The following is a 15940-nucleotide window of genomic DNA, read 5'->3' on the forward strand; positions in this document are numbered from 1 at the left end:
TTCAAACTTAGCCCCATACTTTTTACATGTGCATTCATCTATATATTCATAGGACTGCAACTGTAGAATGAAACCTTTATCTGATATTTCTTTTCACATTCAGTTTTTTCCCTTCAATCCCTGGCTAACCACATCTTGAACTTGTGTTTGATTTCAACAGTCGCTGCATGCTCATGTGTCTCTCTGAGAGGACTTGACCTAGTGAGATGGGACCTTATGGATATGCATTACTTTGATATCACAATAGCTGTGACAAAGTTTGTTCAGGCTGTTAAAAGGTTGTTTTTTGGAAAGGGGCATGGCGGGATAGACTGAGTAAAGAAGAATTGATATTTGAAGTTTTATCTCTTTTAATGTTTTAAAAGTAGGATCTTAGTATATTCTGACCACATAATTGGTAACGATTGTGTTTACTATCCTCGTTTGGACGTGCTTTTAATTATAATTGTAATTTATAATGGAATGGGATGATTTTTTAAGAATTTGTAGAATTTAGAAAACATTATGTTTTATGTGGTTTAAAGATCTATGGTCTTAATAAACTTTACTTTTGAACTTGAACTTGAGTGCATGGGTAGTACCTCAGTGAATGTATGAGTGCAAAGGTAGTACCTGGGTGATTTTAAGAGTGCATGGGTAGTGCGTGAGTGATTTGATGAGTGCATGCGTAATGCCTAGGTGATTGGATTTGTGCAAGCTTAGTGCCTGAGAGAATGCATAAGTTCATGGTTAGTGCCTGAGTGAATGTTGAAGAGTATTGGTTCAGTGATTGGATGAGTGCAAGGGTAGTAGTGCCTGGGTGATTGGATGAATGCATGCATAGTGTTTGGGTGATTGGATGAGTGCCTGAGAGAATGCATGAGTTCATGGGTAGTGCCTGAGTAATTAGATGAGTGAATGGATAGTGGTTTAGTGATTGGATGTGTGCATGGGTAGTGCCTGGGTGTCTGACGAATGCATGGGTATTGCCTGACAAAATGATTGAGTGCATGGATAGTCCCTCAGTGATTGAATGAGACAATGCATAGGGCCTGAGTGAATGGTTTGGTGCAAGGATAGTGCTTGAATGATTGGATGAATGCATGGGTAGTGCCTGGGGGACTGTATGAGTGCAAGAGGTGTGTCTGCATCATTGGATAAGTACATGGGTAGTGTATGAGACAATGCAGGAGTCTATGCATAGTGCCTGAGTGACAGGATGAGTGCAAGGATAGTGCCTGGGTGATTGAATGAGTGCAGAGATAATGCCTGAATGATACGATGAGTGCATGGGTAGTGCCTGAGTGACTGAATGAGTGCATGGGAAGTGCGCGGATGACTTGATAAGTGCGTTGGGTAGTACCTGAGACAATGCAGGAGTGTATGCATAATGCCTGAGTAAATGGTTAAGTGCAAGGATAGTACATGAGTCATTGGATGAATGCATGGGTAGTACCTAAGTGAATGACTGAGTGCAAGAGTAGTGCCTGAGTGATTGGATGAGTGTAATAGTAGAGCCTTTTCTTTGGCAGCTTCACTATTCATCGACTGCTCAGAATGTCTGAACTTTTTCTGAAGATGAGCCCACTCACACCACTGAAGAATTCACTGCCGCTCTCACACAACCATTCACAAACCTATTCACAAAGCCATACCAGTACTTACACACCCACTCACTGACGCATTGATCTATAAACACATCCACTCGCTCACCCATACTGCCACTCATAGACCCACTCACTAATACAGCCATTGACATATCCACTAATACAGGCATAAAGGCGCTGACACTGAGTGTCTCACCCGTAAAACTACTCACACACCTAGACCCTCACACATGTAGTCAGTCATAAAGCCACTTACTTACCCAAACAGTTATACGCACACCCACTTACTTACTCACAGAAATAGGAACACATACTCACTCAGCCATACAGTCATTGACAGAAGCATGCACTCATCTATTTAGCCACTCTCTCCTTCACTCACTCATGCATACAATCACTCATATACCCCGTCAATCATGTATACTGCCTTTCATGTACTCAGTAGTTCACCCATACTGACACATGTCTTAAATCACCGACACAGCCATACAGACCCGTAGGGGAGTGCAGACTCGCCATGGGTAGGCATAAGAGGCCCACATAGGGGATGCAATGCATGAGAAACACAACCACAATGGCAGTGTGGAACAGCAGGTCTGCACAGTCTACACAAACAGACTCCAGACACATGGATGATCAAACAAACACAACACTGATGTGCAAGTCAAACACCCTGCACACTCACAAGTGATTAAAACAACAAGTAGGAGTCAGACAGAACAGCATGGACACACCAACACACTGCACAGTGCACAACACACAACTCACACATGTGCATACAACCACATCAACGGGACTGAACAATCAAAACAACAGGCACACAACTCCTGGGTGACACGTGTGTGTTTGACAATCCAGGGTACACACACATCCACACCCCCTACAAAGTCACACCCTTCACACATCTCAGGTAGGCCATAGGACCAGGATAACGGGCCATCATAAGATGACCATACACATACACAGCTGGGCACACATAAAGGAATAACACACATACATGATGACATTGCCCAGCCTGCATGCAAACCTGTGCACAGAATCACACCCTGTGCCGGCAGTGTCCCCTAAGCTGACATGTTAACAATGTAGTCAACAATAGCAAACAATGGAAAAGAGAACTGCATCACAGGTAAAATTGACACCACAGATCCCACAAGTATCAGTGTCTGAATGAACTGAGGTCCCTGTCACCCCTGTGAAAAACTGTGAGGCGGGTCAAGAGCTTGGCAATGTTGAAGTGCCACATAGAGCATGGGGCACCGTACACTAAAAGCACACACCAAAATAACTTTATTCAACAAGGACACTGACAAAACATACAACAGGAGTAACTGTCTTTATTCACATATTGCACAGATGTGACAGTAGAACAACAATAGAGACGAGCAAGGCACTAAATGCTGAGCATTTGCAAGAGAATCTGCACAGGCAAAGTCAAAGCAGGAATGCCAGTGTCCAGGGCAGGGTGCACAGCAAGTACATTAGAGGCTGCACAGGGTAGAGTCCAACACAGCAGAGCAACAGGGCCAGTGTCCAGGGCAGAGTGCACAGAAAGTACATGAGAGATTGCACAGGCAAGGCCAGAACAGCAGTGAATGACAAGGCCAGTGGGCATGGCAAAGTGCAGAGCGAGTACATGAGAATCTGCACAGGCAAGTGCAGAACAGCAGTGAATGACAAGGCCAGAGGGCATGGCAAAGTGCAGAGTCAGGACATGAGAAGCTGCACAGGGAGTGTGTTTGACTCTACCCTTCCATGGGCAGCATCACAGTCAGGGGGTAAACAATGGGCAGGACAGGCCCACCTGTATGAGAGACAGGTGTGTGAGGGGGACTACCACTCACACTTGGCTGTCAAGCGGACTGGGAACTGGTTGTGTGTCGGGGACAGCAGGACCACTTGACTGGGTAGAGCGAGGCCCAGGAGATGTTGGGCTATTTGTGGCTTGGCTAGCTGGAGGGCTGTTTGGACCAGGTGGTGTAGTGGCATGTGGAGGTGGAGTCATGCAGACCTGTGACACAGTGTGGGTGGGAGAGATCTGAGGGGTGCCTTTCCACTTCTTGGGAATTCAAAATGGCTTCCCTGTACTGGGGTTTAATTGAAACTGGTGATGACACAACAGGCCCACACACCAACAGAGCCGCATCAGGTGCAGACACTGGCACTCCCTCTGGTGAGGTGCTGGATCCTGCAGAACACTTTGTCTGGCTACGCCTCTGGCCCTCCTTTACCTGTTTGCCAGGTGTACCCCCTACAGTGCCCTCCTTCCCCTGTTTGCCTGGTGTACCCCCTACAGTGCCCTCCTTCCCATGTTTGCCAGGTGTACCCCTACAGTGCCCTCCTTCCCCGGTTTGCCAGGTGTATCCCCTACAGTGCCCTCCTTCCCCTGCTTCATTGGGCTTGGAATGGGAGTCGATGTGGTGAGGGAATGTAGCTCTGAGCCCTTCCTAGGTGTACCCTTGCCATACAACACCTCCTCAGTGGGCACAGAAACTGCACGCCTAGCTTTGCATGAAGTTTTAGGGACAGGAGAGTCCTTCACTAGGGATGCGTCTGATGCATGTGAGCCTGATGTCTGCTTCTTTGCTCTTTCGGCCTTGCTCTTCCCTGACGGGCTCTTGTCTTTGCATTCTGGGGTGGCTTTGTTCTTCTGTGGGGATGGTGTCTGCAGGCGGGCCCGCTAGGGTTGTTTCTGCTGGGTGCTTCTTGTGCTGTATCGTGACTGTAACGCATGCGAACCGTGGTCACTCTCATCAGATGTGGCCACTAATTTGGGGTTGGACAAATGCCCTGGAGCGGGAATGAGAGTATGTGCCCTTTTGAAGGGCAGACGTCACTGTGGACGACAAGGCCTGGACAGTATGGTGTAGCCCACCCATGTCAGAGTGTATGCCCTCCATGTAGGCAACCACCTGGCTTAATTTTTTGTCATGGTCACTGAAGGCATTGAGCTGGGCTGTCTGGCCCACACAAAGCTGGCGCAAAAGTTCAACAGACTCAACACTGAGTGCAGCAGGGGGGACAGGTGCAGGGGCAGCGGTGCCAGGTATGAATGAAACTCGTCCCCTCTTACTGACACGGACACGGGCAGCACCAGAGGAGGTGGATGGGAGGGTGGGCACTGGCCGCTGTGTGGTAGAAGATGATGCAGAGTCACCATTCCCTGTACCTGCCAACATGGATGCATCCCCGCTGGCATCAGATGATGTGGTACTTTGGGTCTCAGGCAGGGATTCCACCTGCATACTCCGGTCCCCCTCTGAGGCGCTGGTGACCTCTGTGACACTGGGCTCCTGTGCAGCTGTACTGCTAGTCTCTCCACCACTGGTGTCTGGCTCCTGTCCCTCCGTCTCCACTGGCGAATCTGCATGAGAAAGAGCTGCAGGGTCAGGTTAGTGACATCAACAGGACAAGGCAATGCAATCAATGCAGTAAAAATGTTTCACAAATCTACCTGTTGCACACCACACTCTGCAATCACATTGCAGCAACTCACTACATAGACCACAACAGTGCGTCTAACCCTGATCATCTGCCATGACTGAGCAATACCAAGCCCACACAGCACAACAGCCTGCTCGTGGCTTAAGTCTCCCAGAAACACAATGTGCGCTGCCTACACCTAGGGATATGATGTGGGCACACCACTTGTTGCCACTGACAGACCTTCAGGGAACAGGAGGGGACAACACACACACCTATTGCAGCATGACAGTTCACAATGACAAATAGCCCACGCCAAATACCATGTTGTACTCTGGGGCACATTGTTGTCAGATGTGTGGGCCTCAACATTCATGGTGCATGCAATGTAAGCATAGATGTGGTCACACTCAGATAGTGGACACTGCTGCTCACTCCAAACTAGATTCGCCAGACCATCCCAATGCTGAATAACCATGAAGATCATGACACATACGGCCATTGGAATGCACAACAGGGAGGATCACCTTTGTAAGAACAGTTTGGGCTAATGCATGACACTGGCACCCATCCCAGCACCCACTTACATGACACAGCACTGCACCAGCCCACAAAAATCACATATGCCACAGCTGCCACAGGCCCTGTACACATGCATCCGCTCTCAGCCAAAAACACCCTCCCCAAATACTCACCCCTGCCTTGCTACGAATGCTCCTTCAGACGTGCATCAGGCTCAGGATGAGTCACTGCCAAGATGCAGCCCATCAGTGGTGTCATGCTGCGCCGGGCCAACCGCCCTGTGCGAAGGAGCAGCCCCAAGGTCGTCTCTGAAACGTTCTTTGCCAGTCGGCTGATGATGTCCCACCTCTTGTGGCAGTGGGTAGGTCGTCGGTTAGACATCCCCAGAGCTCACACCTTTGCTGTAATGACCCTCCACACGGCCTAACGCTGGTGTACCTTGAGCTGCAGGCATGGGAGACAAGAGGGGGAAATGATCAGTGACACAGTGTCATGTACCAACATCTATCAGTACAGTAGTAAGACACAGACTCATTCCCAAAAGTAACCTCTGTCCATCCCACCCTGGGGTACATCTCCAATGAGCACTCTGCATGGGCTAAGTTGTTGTGATTGCATGCATTTATGAGGGCGTACAGAGTCCATGCTAATCTCACACACATGCAGGATGACAGCACTGAACCCCCTCTGTGGTTTGCACACATCTCCAGTCCTAGGTATGTCTGACCACTACATACATCACATATTGACCTGTGTCTGTGGGTAGACTCACTGTGTGCATGGCTGTGCAGCATTCAATATGCATGTCCTGTGAACATATCTGTATGTCATGTGTGTGACTTTGGGGGACATGGACTCACAAACAAAATAGAGATCTACACAAGTGTGGTCGTGTGCAATTATACAGGGCTGAGATGGTGCATAGTTGGATTTCTGTGTGAAGGAACAAGAGTAAGGACACAGTAAGTGCAGTGATGTGACCTTGTCTTGGTGGGCGGGCACTTGGCAGAGCATCTGTGTTCACACTGAGTCGGAGAACAGGGGCACACATAGCCATTCAGCCAAGCAAACACTGTCCTGGCACCTGCATGTCCAACGCACTGTGTCTCTGCATGGCTGACAATGTAACACACTTCACTGAGACATACAACTGCTGGCAGGGAAACCTGTGACATTAGGAGACACACTCCTTCCCCTTGGAGACAGCATGTTTGTCAATTCATGACACAACCCCACACCCTCAGGCATATACTGCAGCAGTCCAGCTACATGTGTGCCCCCCCTGCCCTTCACCTCTTTTCATGATCACTTACCACGACATTTGGGGCACCATACAGCCTTAGGTACTGTGCGAGCACCTCGTCCACCAGAACCTCCAGCTCCTCGCTTGTGAATGGACTGGCACGGATCTTCTCTGTCCTTGTCATCCCTGTGGACATGGAACACCTGTGGTGGAAGTGGGTGGTGAGGAGTCTCAGACAGCAGACTCTTGAGGCAGCAGCAGATGAGGGTCTTAGGCAGCAGGCTCTTGAGGAAGCAGCAAATGAGGGTCTCAGGCAGCAGTCCCTGGTGGCAGCAGCAGATGAGGGTCTCAGGCAGCAGTCCCTGGAGGCAGCAGCAGATGAGGGTCTCAGGCAGCAGTCCGTCCCTGGAGGCAGCAGCAGATGAGGGTCTCAGACAGCAGTCCCTGGAGGCAGCAGCAGATGAGGGTCTCAGGCAGCAGTCCCTGGAGGCAGCAGCAGATGAGGGTCTCAGGCAGCAGTCCCTGGAGGCAGCAGCAGCAAGTCAGAGGTCTCTGACAGCAGGCTCTGTGAGCAGTGGAAATGTGAGGCTTACTCCCACACATATATAGCCCCCTGGGGTCGTTCCAAAGGTGCCATTCTGCAACAATTGGTTGTCCAGGTCTTCCTTATTCAAAAGCATCTAATGACTGCCTCCGCAGTGGCGGAGCACGCATACCGCGATTTTCAAATTTGAATCATGCCACCGCAATCATCGTTCCCATTGGCTGTAGGCAATGCTCCATGGTGGGGATGCACCGCCATGGCCAGGCGGAGCATGCCCACCGACATTTGGGCATTTCTCCATGCCAATGACTACCACACTTGTGTGGATGGGGTGTGCTGGTGACACACCGCCGGGGCTAGGCGGTAGCTACCACGATTTGGGTGGCGGAGCATGCCCACCGCCATCTTCCCATGTCTCTATGGCTATCACCACCCCACTTGTGTGGATGGGGGGTGCTGGTGACACACCGCAGGGGCCAGGCGGTAGCTACCGCGATTTGGGTGGCGGAGCATGCCCACCACCATTTGGGAATTTCTGATGGATACATCTGCCAGTGGATTCCTCCCCTTGTGAATATCCCCCTGTGTCAGCAACATTTGGAAATTCTTTTTGTAGCTTCGCGCCGACATGGACGACGTCACAGAAGCACGGCATCGCGCGGGGCTCCGCTTACGTCACCGACTCCATAATAGACCCACGTCGGCGTGATGACATCAGTTCCCTTTTTTTCGCATCAACGACGCTAATGGTTTTCGAGGGATCCTCTATAGCTTTATAGTAACTTTGTTACTGTTTGTTGGTTTTTCGCGTTTTCTTGTATCCAAACGATATGTCATCGAAGAAGACCGGATTCAAGCCGTGTGGTGAACGCGGTAAGATGATGTCGATCACGGACCCGCATGAAGACTGTGTTTGGTGCCTGAGCTCGGACCATGATGTCCAGGGGTGTCCGTCCTGTAGGAAGATGAATCCCAAGGCCCTTCGCTACTGAGAGGCGAAGCTCCTGGTTGCCAAGATGAAGGGTAAGAAGGACAGGAAGAGCTTGAGGTCGCAGTCGAGGCGGTCGAGGTCTGTTTCGAAGTCACCCTCGAGGTCGACATAGGGGCATGCTTCCAGGTCGGCTAAAAAGAAGCACAAGAACAGGAAACATGGATCACGTCATCATTCTGGAAAGGTCGCCAATGAGAAGACATCGTAAAGATGAAGTTTCTCCTTCTCCAGATGCTCAGGATCCGGAAGGTGAGGCTTCGCCTATGGAGTCGCCCGGAGCATTCACCGACTCCGGTGTCGAATCCGTCTCCGGTTCCATCTCGATCTCCAATTCGAGAGGAGGGAGAGGCTCCACTGCTTGAGGGCTCGACGACTCCGACCCACCAACCCGAGGTTGAGGTCGAGAAGACTCCGGTTCCTCGAGAGCAGCCTGTGGGTTCATACCTACCTTTTCCGGGCCCAGGACAAGACCCTACACAGTTTTTGAACACGATGTATGAAGTCTATTCAAGAGCCTTTTACCCCTCTGGAGCACCGGCTGGTCCTATGGGTCCAATGGCATTTAATCTGGGAGTCCCCCATTCTTATGCTCCGGCGCCGTTCATGCCATTTATGCTGGCTCTGACTCCGCCTTGGCATTTCTTGGCGCCGCCGAAGCCTTCGACGCCGATGCCTTCTTCACCGGCGTCGGTCCGATCTCGAGAACAACGGCCTGGTCCTCCGGCTCCGAGTTCGATGATTCCAGATGGAATCAGAGGATTTCTTTGGTGATTTAAGGGTGGCTAGTGGACTGGAATTGTCTCCTGATTGGGAATTAGCCACTGTATCTGATGCTCCTTCTAAAGATGTGGCTTTATACCATGTAGTCATCAGGAAGGCTGCGGATCTATTGAATGTATCTCTTCCTACTGCAGAGTTCATGTCAAATATTTTGACAGAAGTCCTCCATTCACCATCCTCTGTTGTTGAGCCCATGCTTCCTTTCAATGAGGCTTTGACGGAGCCAATCTTAGAGGTATAGAATAGACCTCTTACGGCTTCTGCTGTTTCAAAAGCTGTTGCGAGAAGATACAGAGTGGCTCCTGGTGACCCAGACTTTTTATCTTCGCATCCTTTGCCAGAGAGCTTGGTTGTACAGGCCGCCTTTTCTTCAGCAAGTATGGCTCTTAAGTCAACTAATGCTACATGCCTCTTGGGGCGTTATATCCATGCTTTAATGGATTCTGTCAAACAGTTGGCTCCTAAGATTCCTGAGGAGGATAGAAAATTTTTGAATGAGGTACTTGTTGACACTCAGGCTGCTGCTCGGCAGGTCATCCAGAGTGGGTTTGGAACAGCTGACTCGGTGGCGAGAGTAATGGGATCTTCAGTTGCCACCAGGAGAGCCGCTTGGTTGAAGTCATCTGAATTTTCAGCAGATGTCCAGGCTGCCTTAATGGATCTACCCACTGATGGTTCGGGCCTTTTCAGAAAAAAGGCTGATGCTGCGTTGGAGAGATTCAAGGACAGCAGAGCTACTGCCAGATCTTTGGGTTTGCAATCCAGGGGATCTGTAGCCAAAAGGTAAAGGGGATTCGGAAGGTCCTCCTTTCGAGTCTACAAGCAGCCTCAACAGCAGCAGCAGCAGCAGCAGCAAAATCCGCTGTACAAATCTTACAGGGGCAGACAAAGAGCTTGTCGTCGAGGACGTCAAGCTTCCTCCTCCTCCTCCTCTTCCTCTTCCCACCCCCCTCCAACCACAGCAAAGCAGCCCTAGATCCGCCATTCCGGATCATGCGGGTCCTGTGGGGGGTCGGCTTACCTATTTTCTACGAGATTGGGAGTCGGTCACGTCGGACCTTTGGGTTCTCAATCTCGTGGAGAATGGGTATGCTCTTCCCTTTCCGGAGTTCCCTCCGAATTACCCTCCTTGCCAAGGGTTTTGCTCAGAGGACCACCTGCTACTCCTGCAGGAAGAAGTCCTGGCGTTGCTGAGAAAAGGTGTGATAGAGGTGGTTCCGGAGCAGGAAAGGGGACAGGGATGCTACTCCCGGTATTTCCTGATCCCCAAGAAGGATGGCAGACTTCGTCCAATTCTGAATCTCAGGGTCTTGAACCTCTTTCTGAAGCAGGAGAAGTTCAAGATGCTCACCCTTGCGCAGGTTCTTCAAGCGCTGCTGGAAGAAGACTGGATGGTGTCGATCGACTTGCAGGATGCATATTTCCACATCCCAGTCCTGAAGTCGCACAGGAAGTATCTCCGTTTTATGGTGGGATCGCAGCATTACCAGTTTGCGGTCCTTCCGTTTGGTCTTACGCGCCTCGAGTCTTCACCAAGGTGTTGGCTGTGGTGGCGGCACATATCAGAAGATCAGGGATATCAGTTTTCCCTTATCTGGACAATTGACTAATCAAGGCAGAATCTCCAGAGAAGGTGCTCCATCATCTGCAAGTCACAACTCAGTTGTTGATCAGATTGGGTTTTTCGATATATGTACCCAAATCTCACCTGGTGCCCTCCCAGCGCAACCTGTTCATAGGTGCTGTACTGGATACAACTGTGTGTAGGGCATTCCCTCCTCATCAAAGGATTCGCGACATACAGGAAATGATTCCTTTATTTTACAATGGAGCGGTTGTTCCAGTCCTGAAGGTCCTTTGTCTGCTCGGTCTGATGGCTTCCTGCATTCTGTTGTGCAATCATGCACGCTGGCACATGAGGGCACTCCAGTGGTGCCTCCGCAGGCAGTGGTATCAGCACAACGGAGATCTCAGGGAGTCAGTGAGGATCTCCAGAGAAGCTGTGGCGGATCTGTCTTGGTGGAGTGTGGAGGGCAATCTGTCTCAAGGAAAACCTTTCCATCTTCCTCCTTCGGTTGCCACAGTAATACCGGATGCATCCACTCTATGTGGGGTGCTCATCTGGGGCATCTGGAGATCAAGGGTCTTTAGTCTCCGGAGGAAAGGTTGCTTCACATCAACCTTTTGGAGTTGAAGGCGATACGTCTGGCGCTCAAGGCCTTCCTCCCTTCCCTTCGCGGTCAGTCGGTTCAAGTCCTGACAGACAACACTACCGCGATGTGGTATGTCAACAAGCAGGGAGGAGTGGGGTCGCAGTGTCTCTACAGAGAGGCTCTGCGTCTCTGGTCCTGGGATTTGTCTGATGGCAAATCATCTGGCAGGAGTTCTGAACGTGCGCATTGTTTTTTACATAGTGATACGTGAGTAAGGTGGGGAAGTTGTGCACTCCGTGCTGAAGAAGGAGCTTGGTCTCCGAAACATGTCAACACACACATGAGGTGAGGTACATAATCACGACATCAACACCTCACACTTCACTTCTTTTAACAGCACCAGCCAGGGGACCTAATTAAAGTTTTTTTCAGAGTCCTACGAGCCAGGTACTTTTTAAACTTTTCACTCATCCCACCACTCACTCACATTATCTTTAAAAATACCCTCACATGCACCATACATAGCCTAATATTATAAGTGCTCCCACATAGTCGTAGGTCGTAGCATGCCGCATCCCGTAGAAGGGTGCGGAGACCCCTATGATGAAGCATGACACCAAGGGTCCTTTTGGTGTGTGAGGGGTATTTTAAAAAACACTAAGTGCTCCACACCACTGTGAGGAACACTTCCAAACACTACTAGGTGGATTCTCTTTGTTTATGTAAACTTGTCTAGGGAGTACGAATCCATCCGTGATACTCTCCATCCCTTCCCTTGTTTTTTTCATGGGGGATTAAGTCCCCTTTGCTGCTGAGGGTCCTTAGGGGCCAACTATCCTACCTGTTACCTCCAGTAAGCCCCAAACAGTGGGATTGCTGAGAGGTGGTCTCAGGCCATACACATTTCTCCACCACTCTACAAATACACCTCCTGTCATAGGGGAGGAAGTCCCCTAGCCTCTTGAGGGTCCTTGGGGTTCAATTAGCCCTCCTGTTATCTCCAGTAACCCCCATTCAGCTGGATTGCTGAGAGGTAGTCCTGGTGCACTGCTTCATGGGGGATGACGTCCACTTTAGTCCTGAGGTCCAAAGGACATAAGGGGACCTCATCACCGCACTGGCAGTGTGCCAAGAGGTGTTTTCGCAGAGTGGTGTAAAAAAGGGGTGTGGCCTCCGACCACCTCTCAGCAATCCCACTGTGTGGGACTTGCTGAAGGTACTTCGAGGGCTAGTTGGCACCTAAGGACCCTCAGCGAAAATGGGGACTTCATCCCCCAACCAAGAGCGCACCAGGAGGCGCGTTTGCAGGGTGGTGCAGAAAAAGACAGGGCCTCTGGCGAGTTGCAGGTTCCTATTTTTTTTAATCTGGAAAGGGGGTGTGTAGCCCCCATTTCCCTTGCACTTTTGGGCATGGCTCCCCCTGCGAGTCCGATATATGCCCCGGGGAACTTATACCCCGGGACTGGGCCTTTCTATTCTTTTTTTTTATAACGAAAGGGGAAGCGGGCCATGTGGCCCCCCTTCCCAGGCTAATTTCTGCCCCGGGGACCCCTCCCTAAAGGCTTGGCCATTTCTTCTTTTTTTCGTTTTAAAGGAGGGGGGCCGCGAGGCCCTCCTCCCGGGCCCATTTTAGCCCAGTGGCCCCTATTCCCTGGGCCCCAGACACTTTTTAAAGAAAAATTAAAAAGGGAGTGGAGTCGAGTGGTGCCCCTCCCGGGTCACTTTCGGCCGCAGGGACCCCATCCCCTGGGGCATGGCCACATTGTTGTGGACTGCAGGGTGATCCCCAAGGCCCCTGCTGTCCTTGTTGGCTCCCTGCCTCCTGACCACCTGATGTCTGCCACAAGATGTCTGCCAACACTTCCTGGTTGGAACAGTTGGCAGCCAATCAAATCACAGGCTCGAGATCAGGAGGGTTCACGGATCCTCCGCTGGGATAATTGTATTTCTGAGAAATGCTTACCTTTCTCAGGAACTACTGAACTAATGTACACCATTTAACAAAAGGAGTGCTTTGTGAACGAAGAGCTATCATTTTGCTAAATTTGGTTTAATTCCCTTCATCAGTTTTGGCTGTAGCTGTGTCTAAAGTTTCCTATGGAAATGTTGTGCAGTTCCTATAAAACCTATACAGGATCTGCACGTTTAGACAACATATACTGCGGGCTTAGTGTCCAGACTGATTTCAGACACCGCCACCTGGTATGTTGGTCTGTATACCAGGTAGCTCACAGTGCCAACAGAAATTTCTCTCAATAAGGAGAGAGTAGTTCTTGGCAACTCTCGAACATTGCAACCAAGATCCCTCAGAACCGTGGAAACAGTTCAATACTTATCGCTCAGTCACTCATCATCACTTAGTCTCAGAGAGATACACAGAATAAACGGTATGGACATTTTTCAATAAGTATTTATTGAATAGTCGTTATTCTACTGTAAAATAGGTGTGCGGAAACAACCATTAGACAGTAACAGATATCAATGATTAGAAGCACTAGGAAAGTAAAAGGACAGTAGATTTTACCATTTTGCTATACTCATAAATACAGGCAAGTATATAAAATACATGACAATAAAATGCGTACTCCTACGATGCTACCCTAACTAGATGTACCTGAGTGTACCTAGCATGTATGTAGGTGTTAAGCCACGAATCCCTCTAGGATAAAGTCAACCCCATTACCTGAAGTGAGAGACTGGGCGACCCTGTCTTGGTCACAAGTTGGACACACCGCTTTAGACCACTGCAAGTTGGAGTCTCTGCATGCAGGTGCCTTAGCATCTTGTGTCAGTGTGTCTGCAGGGAAATCCTGATATTCTCTCTCTGTCTCAGCAATATGTGATGTTTATATACCCAAAGGTAGTCCTGCTGTGTTTCCAAGAATCTTCATGCATAATGTATGAGGCTTTTACCAGCGAAAATCCCTCGTACTGTGTGCAGTAGGTAATAGTGCAGTTCCCAAGAACCGTGATGTGTAGGGGAGAGTATAGGTGAAAGGTTATGATGTTACCTGAGCCTATATTGGGATACCTATATGGAATATAACAAAATTAACATCTAGAAAACAAATTTGGGAGTCCCCCTTTTTCTCATACCCTGCTTGACAAATCACCATGAAACTTTCAACCCTGCAGCTTAAATGACTGGTCCATTTGTTTTGAACATTTCACAAAGATTCATCAAAAGGCGCCAAAGAAATTGGCAAAACAAAAAATGCTTTTTGAATAGAAACAAGGTCTTACTATAACTACCTACTGATAAAATTCTCTAAGTTATGATACACAACACACACCATACCTTACGCCATTTGCTATACTGTTGCCTTCATACCTCTTTTCTTTGTTTCTATATCTATAGCAAATCTGTGTATTAAAAATGGTGGGCAGTGTGAGGTATGGCATGGATTGTATGGTCATTGCCATGGTGAATTTCAGTGAATTTATGGGTTGAGCGAGAACGGCACACACACACATCCTCAGATGTTGAAGCACTCAGTCTTAATTTACAGGGCTTGCTTGACCTAAATAAAAAGAACCAGATTTGAGACACAACTCGCAAGTTTAAACACTTGTTGAGATACTGATTGACCAGCCAACTCTGTGTCTCTGTGTCAGCCATCCTTATAGCTTTAGTACAGTTGATTTACTTGGCTCAGGGCAGGCAGTTAGCCCTCCTTCGAAGTTGCTGATGGTATTCCTGTCTTACCCGACAGTAAGAGATATAATTCTAAACTTCCAGTCTGTCCAACCTGACATTTTCATTGAGGCCTTCAGAGCCTTTTTTTCATTATTTTGTATTTCATGCTGGCACTCTAAGTGTCCACTAGTGTTCCACAGTACGAAATCCATAAACAACACACTGAAGATATAACTGGATTGCTGACAGTCAAGTGCAGTTCCAGTACTATAGAATTGCATATTTTCTGTAGAAATAAAACATATCGAGCGTTCTGCTCCATAGTCTAATCTTTTTAGTGTTGTGAATGTTTTTGTAATGCTAGTATAGTAAGGACATAATCACAGACTATCCTTAGAATCAGATTTTCTAAAGCCAACCTGTAGCACTGAACCTGCAGTAAAGAAAATCAGACTGATAACCCTTCTTATTTCTCATTGCAGATATCACATTATGGACATCTGGTATTTCGGAAGCTGGAGAAGGTAGGACTTTTGTCAAAATAAGTTGTAGAGAGCATTATCAAAGTAATATTGGATAATCGTATTAATTGTATTTCATTTTTCAAGTTTTTTAATGCAAGTTCCATTTGTATGTTGCAGTCAAGCCATTTTTAAAGTGGTATTATTTGACATTAAGTAGCAGTTTCGTTCACACATGGGGACAAAGATCATGTGACTATCAGGTCACAGTCTTGCAAAAAGTAATATAATGCAAAAAAAATATGAATGTGGCATAAAACTGACTAATATTGAAACTACATTAATCAAGTCAATGACCAAAGCACTTGTTACGAAAATTCTTATTTGCACATTGGACACCAGGTATACATGATGCTTTCAAGAAACTTGTGACCATTTGTAAAGTTTTAGATGTTGGGTCGGTCCTTGATGTCCTTCCTGGTATTCATACTTAAGGACAACCCTCTCTGCTAGACACTGTGCCCGTACAGCAATATCTATGTGTTATTTATAGAGACTTACACTTACAGATTTCTCACCTTTTGAATATTCCCCGGCATC

General features: G+C 48.5%; 1 protein-coding gene across 7 annotated transcripts in view; it reads left to right on the plus strand.

The window, feature by feature from the left end:
* LOC144772708 (uncharacterized) overlaps window positions 1–15940 on the plus strand; it is a 1708106-nt gene that overhangs the window by 1274253 nt on the left and 417913 nt on the right. For all 7 annotated transcript variants that reach the window (XM_078657210.1, XM_078657211.1, XM_078657206.1 and 4 more), the window contains one exon: window positions 15362–15403. In XM_078657210.1, the coding sequence (XP_078513336.1) occupies window positions 15362–15403 (42 nt within the window). The remainder of the gene's footprint in view (window positions 1–15361; window positions 15404–15940) is intronic.

The sequence above is a fragment of the Lissotriton helveticus genome, chromosome 8 (genome assembly GCF_964261635.1).
Source record: "Lissotriton helveticus chromosome 8, aLisHel1.1, whole genome shotgun sequence".
In the NCBI taxonomy this organism is placed as follows: Eukaryota; Metazoa; Chordata; class Amphibia; order Caudata; family Salamandridae; genus Lissotriton; species Lissotriton helveticus.